General features: G+C 40.9%; 1 protein-coding gene across 1 annotated transcript in view; it reads left to right on the top strand.

Moving 5' to 3' along the window:
• Window positions 1–3,137: 3,137 nt before the first annotated feature.
• LOC124021572 (neutrophil cytosol factor 4-like) overlaps window positions 3,138–13,072 on the top strand; it is a gene marked incomplete at its 5' end in the record, with an annotated part of 35,195 nt that continues 25,260 nt past the window's right edge. The window contains 3 exons of the mRNA XM_046336713.1: window positions 3,138–3,397; window positions 7,857–8,026; window positions 9,618–9,683. Of these exons, the coding sequence (XP_046192669.1) occupies window positions 3,138–3,397; window positions 7,857–8,026; window positions 9,618–9,683 (496 nt within the window). The remainder of the gene's footprint in view (window positions 3,398–7,856; window positions 8,027–9,617; window positions 9,684–13,072) is intronic.

Below are 13,072 nucleotides of genomic sequence, written 5' to 3'. Positions count from 1 at the left end.
TTAAACAGGTGATTAACTACTCTTTATGTTACTACCATCATTAAACAGGTGATTAACTACTCTTTATGTTACTACCATCATTAAACTACTCTTTATGTTACTACCATCATTAAACAGGTGATTAACTACTCTTTATGTTACTACCATCATTAAACAGGTGATTAACTACTCTTTATGTTACTACCATCATTAAACTACTCTTTATGTTACTACCATCATTAAACAGGTGATTAACTACTCTTTATGTTACTACCATCATTAAACAGGTGATTAACTACTCTTTATGTTACTACCATCATTAAACAGGTGATTAACTACTCTTTATGTTACTACCATCATTAAACTACTCTTTATGTTACTACCATCATTAAACAGGTGATTAACTACTCTTTATGTTACTACCATCATTAAACAGGTGATTAACTACTCTTTATGTTACTACCATCATTAAACAGGTGATTAACTACTCTTTATGTTACTACCATCATTAAACTACTCTTTATGTTACTACCATCATTAAACAGGTGATTAACTACTCTTTATGTTACTACCATCATTAAACAGGTGATTAACTACTCTTTATGTTACTACCATCATTAAACAGGTGATTAACTACTCTTTATGTTACTACCATCATTAAACAGGTGATTAACTACTCTTTATGTTACTACCATCATTAAACTACTCTTTATGTTACTACCATCATTAAACAGGTGATTAACTACTCTTTATATTTTCACCATCATTAAACTACTCTTTATGTTACTACCATCATTAAACAGGTGATTAACTACTTTATGTTACTACCACCATTAAACAGGTGATTAACTACTCTTTATGTTACTACCATCATTAAACAGGTGATTAACTACTCTTTATGTTACTACCATCATTAAACAGGTGATTAACTACTCTTTATGTTACTACCATCATTAAACAGGTGATTAACTACTCTTTATGTTACTACCATCATTAAACAGGTGATTAACTACTCTTTATGTTACTACCATCATTAAACAGGTGATTAACTACTCTTTATGTTACTACCATCATTAAACAGGTGATTAACTACTCTTTATGTTACCATCATTAAACAGGTGATTAACTACTCTTTATGTTACTACCATCATTAAACAGGTGATTAACTTCTCTTTATGTTACTACCATCATTAAACAGGTGATGAACTACTCTTTATGTTACTACCATCATTAAACAGGTGATTAACTACTCTTTATGTTACTACCATCATTAAACAGGTGATTAACTACTCTTTATGTTACTACCATCATTAAACAGGTGATTAACTACTCTTTATGTTACTACCATCATTAAACAGGTGATGAACTACTCTTTATGTTACTACCATCATTAAACAGGTGATTAACTACTCTTTATGTTACTACCATCATTAAACAGGTGATTAACTACTCTTTATGTTACTACCATCATTAAACAGGTGATTAACTACTCTTTATGTTACTACCATCATTAAACAGGTGATTAACTACTCTTTATGTTACTACCATCATTAAACAGGTGATTAACTACTCTTTAATACCTGGCAGTTGTGCGGACGAAAAGCTTCTTACCATATTGTTTCTCATTAGTGTCAGGATTTGGCCAGGGTTGTTCCGGTTTTTGGTCACTAGATGCCCCCATTGTGCCTTTTGACCTTTTGTTTTCCCTTGATCCCCATTATTATTAGCACCTGTGCCTCATTTCCCCTGATTGTATTTAAACCCTTTGTTTTCCTCAGTTCTGTGCTCTGTGTTTGTATGTTAGCACCCAGCCCTAGTACTCTGTGAACTCTTGTTGATCCCGGTGGACTCTCTTGTGGAATTCTGTTTTTTTTGTTCTTGTTTGTTTGTTTTTGAGTATCTTTTGAGGCTTTTGTGCTTTACCTTCCACCTTGTGGATTTACCTTTTGTCTTGGAGGATTACCTTTGTTCTTGTGGAATTCCACAAGAACAAAGGTAATCTCCAAGAAAGCCACATTATAAAATACACTACCATGACTCAGCTCAAAGCCACACTATAAAATACACTATCATGACTCAGCTCAAAGCCACACTATAAAATACACTATCATGACTCAGCTCAAAGCCACACTATAAAATACACTATCATGACTCAGCTCAAAGCCACACTATAAAATACACTACCATGACTCAGCTCAAAGCCACACTATAAAATACACTATATCATGACTCAGCTCAAAGCCACACTATAAAATACACTATCATGACTCAGCTCAAAGCCACACTATAAAATACATTATCATGACTCAGCTCAAAGCCACACTATAAAATACACTATCATGACTCAGCTCAAAGCCACACTATAAAATACACTATCATGACTCAGCTCAAAGCCACACTATAAAATACACTATCACGACTCAGCTCAAAGCCACACTATAAAATACACTATCATGACTCCGCTCAAAGCCACACTATAAAATACACTATCATGACTCAGCTCAAAGCCACACTATAAAATACACTATCATGACTCAGCTCAAAGCCACACTATAAAATACACTATCATGACTCAGCTCAAAGCCACACTATAAAATACACTATCACGACTTGCTTTTAATCCTTTAAAGTATGTTCTCTTTTTATCTCTTTTTCCACATTCTCTCAATCACAGTTTTCTAGTTTTTATACTTGTCTGCTTTTACGAACCCCCTGCATATCTCCTCTCCCATCCACCCACACACACACACACACGCACGCACTCACACACGCACTCACACATGTACTCACACTTGCCCACTCGCTAAGCGCTCAGCTCTCTCTCGTCTCTCTTAGCTGTGTGCCTGTCCGATCCCACGCGTTGTGCAGCATTAGGAGTAGGAGTGTTGTCGAGTGATTTCCTGCACTGTGAAGATCTGCTCTAGTCACAAACAAAACCACTTATGGTCCGTTTCATCCCTTCAGAGCCCGTCTCCCTGACTCACACCAGTGTCCTGTTCTCTCTGTCTCTGTACTCCTTCAGGGATCCCTCTTTCTTTCTCTCATCTCTCGCTCCTGGCACTTGTTCCCTCTTGTCTTCTGCTGATTGCTGTCCCGTTCTCTCTCTCACTCTCACTCTCACTCTCACTCTCACTCACTTCATCAGACAAGTAAATGAGTCACTCTTACCTGTTCGGTTTCTCAGTCTTCTCTCTGTGTCTGTCTCTCTTTCTCTCCCTTTCTCTCGGTTGATCCTGGTCCGCTGCCTGCTGCGGGCGTGTTTGTGTCCTCCTCCGTGTGTGTGTGTGTTCTCCTCCGTGTGTGTGTGTGTGGTTCCCAGGTGGTCTTCGACTTCAGTGGGAGCGGACGACTGGAGCTGAGTATGAAAGCTGGAGAGGTGATCTTTCTTCTGAGGAGAGTTAACACAGACTGGCTGGAGGTGAGCTGCAGGCAAGAGATGGAGGGATGGGAGGGTGGGAGGAATAGAGTGGGGGGATGGAGAGGGAGGAGGGATGGAGAAGGAGAGGGAGGGATGGATGGAGGAGAGGTAGGGAGGAATAGAGTGGAGGGATGGGAGGGTGGGAGGAATAGAGTGGAGGGATGGAGGAGGAGAGGGAGGGATGGGGGAGAGGGAGGGAGGAATAGAGTGGAGGGATGGAGATGGAGGGAGGGAGGAGGAGGAGGAGGAGGAGAGGGAGGGAGGGAGGGATGGATGGAGGAGGTGGAAGGGATGGAGGAGAGGGAGGGAGGGATGGATGGATGGATGGATGGAGGTGGAAGGGATGGAGGAGAGGGAGGGAGGGAAGAGAGGGAGGGAGGGATAGAGGAGAAGGAAGAGATGGAGGGAGGGAGGAATAGTGGAGGAATAGAGTGGAGGTATGGAGAGGGAGGAATGGAGGAGGAGAGGGAGTGATGAGGGAGGGAGGGAGGGAGGAGGAGAGGGAGGGAGGGATGGATGGAGGAGGAGGAGGAGGAGGAGAGGGGGATGGATAGAGGAGGAGGAGGAGAGGGGGGGATGGATAGAGGAGGAGGAGGAGAGGGAGGGATGGATGGAGGAGGTGGAAGAGATGGAGGGAAGAGAGGGAGGGAGGGATAGAGGAGGAGGAGGAGAGGGAGGGAGGGATGGATGGAGGATGTGGAAGAGATGGAGGAGGAGAGGGAGGAGGAGAGGGAGGGATGGATGGAGGAGAGGGAGGGAGGGATGGAGGAGGGAGAAATGGAAGAGGAGAGGAGTGAATAGAGGGGAGGGATGAGGAGGAACGGTGGGAGGAGAGAGATGTGGAGTGAGGAGAAGGGAGGGAGGGAGATGGATGGGCACTGGGAGGGAGGGAGAGAAGAGAATGAGTGAGAAAGAGGGTGGCGAGAGAGAGGGGAGGGTGGCGAGGGAGGGAGGGTGGATAGAGAGAGAGAGAGAGAGACTAGAGTTAATGAGAAAGAGGGTGGATAGAGAGAGAGAGACTAGAGAGTTAATGAGAAAGAGGGTGGATAGAGAAAGAGAGAGAGACTAGAGTTAATGAGAAAGAGGGTGGATAGAGAGAGAGAGAGACTAGAGAGTTAATGAGAAAGAGGGTGGATAGAGAAAGGGGCAACCAGTGAAGAGAAAACACCATTGTAAATACAACCCATATTTATGCTTTTTTTCTTCCCTTGTGTACTTTAACAATGTGTACATTGTTACAACACTGTATATATACATAATATGACATTTGTAATGTCTTTATTGTTTTGAAACTTCTGTATGTGTAATGTCTACTGTTATTTTCTATTGTTTATTTCACTTTTATTTCACTTTTGCTTTGGCAATGTTAACACATGTTTCCCATGCCAATAAAGCCCCTTGAATTGAAGTGAAAGGGAATGGAGAGAGAGAGAGGAGGAGAGAGAGAGGGAAGAGGTGAGAGAGGGGGGGAAGAGGTGAGAGAGAGGGGGAGAGGTGAGAGAGGGGGAGAGAGAGAGAGAGAGAGAGAGAGAGAGAGAGGGGGAAGAGGTGAGAGAGAGAGAGGGGGAAGAGGTGAGAGCGAGAGAGGGGGAAGAGGTGAGAGCGAGGGGGAAAGGTGAGAGAGAGGGGGAAGAGGTGAGAGAGAGGGGGGGAAGAGTTGAGAGAGAGGGGGAAGAGTTGAGAGAGGGGGAAGAGTTGAGAGAGGGGGAAGAGTTGAGAGAGGGGGGTAAGAGGTGAGAGAGAGGGGGGAAGAGGTGAGAGAGGGGGGGGTAAGAGGTAAGAGGTGAGAGAGAGGGGGAAGAGGTGAGAGAGAGGGGGAAGAGGTGAGAGAGAGGGGGAAGAGGTGAGAGAGAGGGGGAAGAGGTGAGAGAGAGGGGGGGAAGAGGTGAGAGAGGGGGGAAGAGGTGAGAGAGGGGGAAGAGGTGAGAGGGAGAGAGAGGGGGAAGAGGTGAGAGAGAGGGGGGGGGAAAGGTGAGAGAGAGGGGGAAAAGGTGAGAGAGAGGGGGAAAAGGTGAGAGGGGGGAAAAGGAGAGAGAGGGGGAAAAGGTGAGAGGGGGGAAAAGGTGAGAGAGAGGGGGAAGAGGTGAGAGAGAGGGGGAAGAGGGGTGAGATAGAGAGGGGGAAGAGGAGAGAGAGAGGGGGAAGAGGTGAGATAGAGAGGGGGGAAGAGGTGAGAGAGAGCGAGAGAGGGGGAAGAGGTGAGAGAGAGCGAGAGAGGGGAAAGAGGAGAGGGGGAAGGAGAAGGAGAGAGAGAGAGAGAGAGAGAGAGAGAGGGGGAAGAGAGAGAGAGAGAGAGAGAGAGAGAGAGAGAGAGAGAGAGAGAGAGAGAGAGAGAGAGAGAGAGAGAGAGGAGAGGAAGAGAGAGAGAGAGCGAGAGAGAGACACACATGATGCAGGGGAAGAGGGAGAGTAGGCTAACTGAGCTATAATGGCTTTGAGAGACTAGGACCTCCAGAGAGAGCGTTTAGTCCACAGACTGCATCTCAACCATGAGAACCCACCTGGACAAGACACACAGAATGCACACACAAACACACATGATGCAGAGAGAGACTCCCGCCTGTGCAACTGGGTACTGATGAGTAAAGTGAAGAGAAGGATGGAGAGAGGGGTCAGGAGGGGTCAAGCCTTACTCAAAATGCCTCACACACATATGGGCCATCTCTGTATGTGAGGTGAGGGCCTCGGAGTGTGGTGTCAGGAAAATAACTCACATGTCTTGAGTACTTCTGAGATATTAGCCAGGTCATGATAATGAGCCTATGTAAAACTGCTTCTATACACACTCACACTTTACAGCCCTCTCTCTTTTAATCCTCCTCTCTCTATTAATCCGCCTCTCTATTAATCCTCCTCTCTCTATTAGACCGTCTCTCTCTATTAATCCACCCCTCTCTATTAATCCACCTCTATTTTAATCCTCCTCTCTCTATTAATCCACCTCTCTATTAATCCACCCCTCTCTATTAATCCACCTCTCTCTATTAATCCACCTCTCTATTAATCCACCTCTCTATTAATCCACCTCTCTATTAATCCACCTCTCTCTATTAATCCACCTCTCTCTATTAATCCGCCTCTCTATTAATCCTCCTCTCTCTATTAATCCACCACCTCTCTATTAATCCACCTCTCCTCCTCTCTCTATTAATCCACCTCTCTATTAATCCACCTCTCTATTAATCCACCTCTATTTTAATCCACTCTATTAATCCACCTCTCTATTAATCCACCTCTCTATTAATCCACCTCTCTCTATTAATCCACCTCTCTATTAATCCACCTCTCTATTAATCCACCTCTCTATTAATCCACCTCTCTATTAATCCACCTCTCTCTATTAATCCACCTCTCTATTAATCCACCTCTCTATTAATCCACCTCTCTCTATTAATCCACCTCTCTATTAATCCACATCTCTATTAATCCACCTATTAATCCACCTCTATTAATCACCCTCTCTATTAATCCACATCTCTCTATTAATCCTCTATTAATCCACCTCTCTCTATTAATACACCTCTATATTAATCCACCTCTCTCTATTAATCCACCTCTCTATTAATCCACCTCTCTCTACTAATCCACCTCTCTCTACTAATCCACCTCTCTCTATTAATCCAACTCTCTATTAATCCACCTCTCTCTCTATTAATCCAATCCACCTCTATTAATCCACATCTATTAATCCACCTCTCTCTATTAATCCACCTTTCTCTATTAATCCTCCTCTCTCTATTAACCCACCCCTCTCTATTAATCCACATCTCTATTAATCCACATCTCTCTATTAATCCACCTCTCTCTATTAATCCACCTCTCTATTAATCCACCTCTCTCTATTAATCCACCTCTCTCTATTAATCCACCTCTCTATTAATCCACCTCTCTCTATCCACCTAAATCCACTCTCTACCCACCTCTCTCTCCTATTAATCCATTAATCCACCTCTCTCTATTAATCCACCTCTCTCTATTAAATCCCACCTCCTCCATTAAAGACCACCTCTCTATTAATCCACCTCTCTCTATTAATCCACCTCTCTATTAATCCACCTCTCTATTAATCCACCCTCTATTAATCCACCTCTCTCTATTAATCCACCTCCACCTCTCTTAATCCACCTCTATTAATCCACCTCCTCTATTAACCCTCCACCCCTCTATTAATCCACCTCTCTCTTAATCCACCCCCTCTATTAATCCTCCTCTCTCTATTAACCCTCCTCTCTCTATTAACCCTCCTCTCGCTACTAATCCACCTCTCGCTATTAACCCACCTCTCTCTATTAATCCACCTCTCTCTATTAATCCACCTCTCTCTATTAATCCGCCTCTCTATTAATCCGCCTCTCTTAATCCGCCTCTCTCTCTCTCTGTCTCTCTGTCTCTCTGTCTCTCTCTCTCTGTCTCTCTCTCTCTCTCTCTCTCTCTCTCTCTCTCTCTCTCTCTCTCTCAGGGCACGGTGAGCAATCGAACAGGTATCTTCCCAGAATCCTTTGTGAAGATCATTAAGCCCCTCCCAGAGAGTGACTCTGATGGCGAGAGCGGTGGTGCTTCAGGTAAAGGGGCGGGGTCTTACAGCTGCCTGCGCTGCTACCTGCTCACACCCCAGGGCGTCGACACCAGGTATCCCAGTTAATAATGTATTGGAGTGACTGTATGTATCCCAGTTAATAATGTATGTGAGTGACTATGTATCCCAGTTAATAATGTATTGGAGTGACTGTATGTATCCCAGTTAATAATGTATTGGAGTGACTGTATGTATCCCAGGTAATAATGTATTGGAGTGACTGTATGTATCCCAGGTAATAATGTATTGGAGTGACTGTATGTATCCCAGGTAATAATGTATTGGAGTGACTATGTATCCCAGTTAATAATGTATTGGAGTGATTGTATGTATCCCAGTTAATAATGTATTGGAGTGATTGTATGTATCCCAGTTAATAATGTATTGGAGTGACTGTATCTATCCCAGTTAATAATGTATTGGAGTGACTATGTATCCCAGTTAATAATGTATTGGAGTGACTATGTATCCCAGTTAATAATGTATTGGAGTGACTGTATGTATCCCAGTTAATAATGTATTGGAGTGACTATGTATCCCAGTTAATAATGTATTGGAGTGACTGTATGCATCCCAGTTAATAATGTATTGGAGTGACTGTATGTATCCCAGTTAATAATGTATTGGAGTGACTGTATGTATCCCAGTTAATAATGTATTGGAGTGACTGTATGTATCCCAGTTAATAATATATTGGAGTGACTGTATGTATCCCAGTCAATAATGTATTGGAGTGACTGTATGTATCCCAGTTAATAATGTATTGGAGTGACTGTATGTGTCCCAGTTAATAATGTATTGGAGTGACTGTATGTATCCCAGGTAATAATGTATTGGAGTGACTGTATGTATCCCAGTTAATAATGTATTGGAGTGACTATGTATCTCAGTTAATAATGTATTGGAGTGACTGTATGTATCCCAGTTAATAATGTATTGGAGTGACTGTATGTGTCCCAGTTAATAATGTATTGGAGTGACTGTATGTATCCCAGGTAATAATGTATTGGAGTGACTATGTATCCCGGTTAATAATGTATTGGAGTGACTGTATGTATCCCAGTTAATAATGTATTGGAGTGACTATGTATCTCAGTTAATAATGTATTGGAGTGACTGTATGTATCCCAGTTAATAATGTATTGGAGTGACTGTATGTATCCCAGTTAATAATGTATTGGAGTGAATGTATGTATCCCAGTTAATAATGTATTGGTGTGAATGTATGTATCCCAGTTAATAATGTATTGGAGTGACTGTATGTATCCCAGGTAATAATGTATTGGAGTGACTGTATGTATCCCAGTTAATAATGTATTGGAGTGACTGTATGTATTCCAGTTAATAATGTATTGGAGTGACTGTATGTATCCCAGTTAATAATGTATTGGAGTGACTGTATGTATCCCAGTTAATAATGTATTTGAGTGACTTTATGTATACCATTTGTAAGTCGCTCTGGATAAGAGCGTCTGCTAAATGACTTAAATGTAAATGTAAATGCAGTTAATAATATATTGGAGTGACTTTATGTATCCCAGTTAATAATATATTGGAGTGACTGTATGTCTCCCAGTTAATAATATATTGGAGTGACTTTATGTATCCCCGTTAATAATGTATTGGTGTGACTGTATGTGGCAGGGATGTGTGTGTTGAAGAAGATATCTCCACCCAGCCATCATACAAAGAACTATTGGCACGCATGAGGTAAGATACCAGACACATCCACTGCTGAATCAACTCCACTCTTCACTACATATCTGATATTCTCCTCTTCACTACATATCTGTTACTCAGCTGATATTCTCCTCTTCACTACATATCTATTACTCAGCTGATATTCTCCTCTTCACTACATATCTGTTACTCAGCTGATATTCTCCTCTTCACTACATATCTATTACTCAGCTGATATTCTCCTCTTCACTACATATCTGTTACTCAGCTGATATTCTCCCCTTCACTACATATCTGTTACTCAGCTGATATTCTCCTCTTCACTACATATCTGTTATATGATATTCTCTTCACTACATATCTGTTACTCAGCTGATATTCTCCTCTTCACTACATATCTGTTACTCAGCTGATATTCTCCTCTTCACTACATATCTGTTACTCAGCTGATATTCTCCTCTTCACTACATATCTGTTACTCAGCTGATATTCTCCTCTTCACTACATATCTGTTACTCAGCTGATATTCTCCTCTTCACTACATATCTATTACTCAGCTGATATTCTCCTCTTCACTACATAGCTGATATTCTCCTCTTCACTACATATCTGATATTCTCCTCTACACTACATATCTGTTACTCAGCTGATATTCTCCTCTTCACTACATATCTGATATTCTCCTCTTCACTACATATCTGATATTCTCCTCTTCACACTACATATCTATTACTCAGCTGATATTCTCCTCTTCACTACATAGCTGATATTCTCCTCTTCACTACATATCTATTACTCAGCTGATATTCTCCTCTTCACTACACTATCTGATATACTACATATCTGTTACTGATATTCTCCTCTTCACTACATATCTGTTACTCAGCTGATATTCTCCTCTTCACTACATATCTGTTACTCAGCTGATATTCTCCTCTTCACTACATAGCTGATATTCTCCTCTTCACTACATATCTGATATTCTCCCCTTCACTACATATCTGTTACTCAGCTGATATTCTCCTCTTCACTACATATCTGTTACTCAGCTGATATTCTCCTCTTCACTACATATCTGATATTCTCCTCTTCACTACATATCTGATATTCTCCTCTTCACTACATATCTGATATTCTCCTCTTCACTACATATCTGATATTCTCCTCTTCACTACATATCTATTACTCAGCTGATATTCTCCTCTTCACTACATATCTGTTACTCTTACTCAGCTGATATTCTCCTCTTCACTACATATCTGATATTCTCCTCTTCACTACATATCTGATATTCTCCCTTCACTACATATCTGTTTCACTCAGCTGATATTCTCCTCTTCACTACATATCTGATATTTCTCCTCTTCACTACATATCTGTTACTCAGCTGATATTCTCCTCTTCACTACATATCTGATATTCTCCCCTTCACTACATATCTGTTACTACATATCTGATATTCTCCTCTTCACTACATATCTGATATTCTCCTCTTCACTACATATCTGAGCTGATATTCTCCTCTTCACTACATATCTGATATTCTCCTCTTCACTACTTATCACTCTTCACTGATATATCTCTGTTACTACATATCTATTACTCAGCTGATATTCTCCTCTTCACTACATATCTGATATTCTCCTCTTCACTACATATCTGATATTCTCCTCTTTACTACATATCTGATATTCTCCTCTTCACTACATATGTTACTCAGCTGATATTCTCCTCTTCACTACATATCTATTACTCAGCTGATATTCTCCTCTTCACTACATATCTGATATTCTCCTCTTCACTACATATCTGTTATATTATTCTCCTCTTCACTACATATCTGTTATATTCTCCTCTTCACTACATATCTGATATTCTCCTCTTCACTACATATCTGATATTCTCCTCTTCACTACATATCTGTTACTCAGCTGATATTCTCCTCTTCACTACATATCTATTACTCAGCTGATATTCTCCTCTTCACTACATATCTGATATTCTCCTCTTCACTACATATCTGATATTCTCCCCTTCACTACATATCTGATATTCTCCTCTTCACTACATATCTGATATTCTCCCCTTCACTACATATCTGATATTCTCCCCTTCACTACATATCTGATATTCTCCTCTTCACTACATATCTGATATTCTCCCCTTCACTACATATGTTACTCAGCTGATATTCTCCTCTTCACTACATATCTGATATTCTCCCCTTCACTACATATGTTACTCAGCTGATATTCTCCTCTTCACTACATATCTGTTACTCAGCTGATATTCTCCTCTTCACTACATATCTGATATTCTCCTCTTCACTACATATCTGTTACTCAGCTGATATTCTCCTCTTCACTACATATCTGATATTCTCCTCTTCACTACATATGTTACTCAGCTGATATTCTCCTCTTCACTACATATCTGTTACTCAGCTGATATTCTCCTCTTCACTACATATCTGATATTCTCCACTTCACTACATATCTGTTACTCAGCTGATATTCTCCTCTTCACTACATATCTGTTACTCAGCTGATATTCTCCTCTTCACTACATATCTGATATTCTCCTCTACACTACATATCTGATATTCTCCTCTTCACTACATATGTTACTCAGCTGATATTCTCCTCTACACTACATATCTGTTACTCAGCTGATATTCTCCTCTTCACTACATATCTGATATTCTCCCCTTCACTACATATCTGATATTCTCCTCTTCACTACATATCTGATATTCTCCTCTACACTACATATCTGTTACTCAGCTGATATTCTCCCCTTCACTACATATCTGATATTCTCCTCTTCACTACATATCTGTTACTCAGCTGATATTCTCCTCTTCACTACATATCTGATATTCTCCTCTACACTACATATCTGTTACTCAGCTGATATTCTCCTCTTCACTACATATCTATTACTCAGCTGATATTCTCCTCTTCACTACATATCTGATATTCTCCTCTACACTACATATCTGTTACTCAGCTGATATTCTCCTCTACACTACATATCTGATATTCTCCTCTACACTACATATCTGATATTCTCCCCTTCACTACATATCTGATATTCTCCTCTACACTACATATCTGATATTCTCCTCTTCACTACATATCTGATATTCTCCCTTCACTACATATCTGATATTCTCCCTTCACTACATATCTGTTACTCAGCTGATATTCTCCTCTTCACTACATATCTGATATTCAGCTGATATTCTCCTCTTCACTACATATCTGATATTCTCCTCTACACTACATATCTGATATTCTCCCCTTCACTACATATCTGATATTCTCCTCTACACTACATATCTGATATTCTCCTCTTCACTACATATCTGATATTCTCCCCTTCACTACATATCTGATATTCTCCCCTTCACTACATAT

This window comes from Oncorhynchus gorbuscha, unplaced genomic scaffold (genome assembly GCF_021184085.1).
Source record: "Oncorhynchus gorbuscha isolate QuinsamMale2020 ecotype Even-year unplaced genomic scaffold, OgorEven_v1.0 Un_scaffold_1131, whole genome shotgun sequence".
NCBI lineage: Eukaryota > Metazoa > Chordata > Actinopteri > Salmoniformes > Salmonidae > Oncorhynchus > Oncorhynchus gorbuscha.
This window is presented reverse-complemented; position numbering and strand designations above follow the sequence as displayed.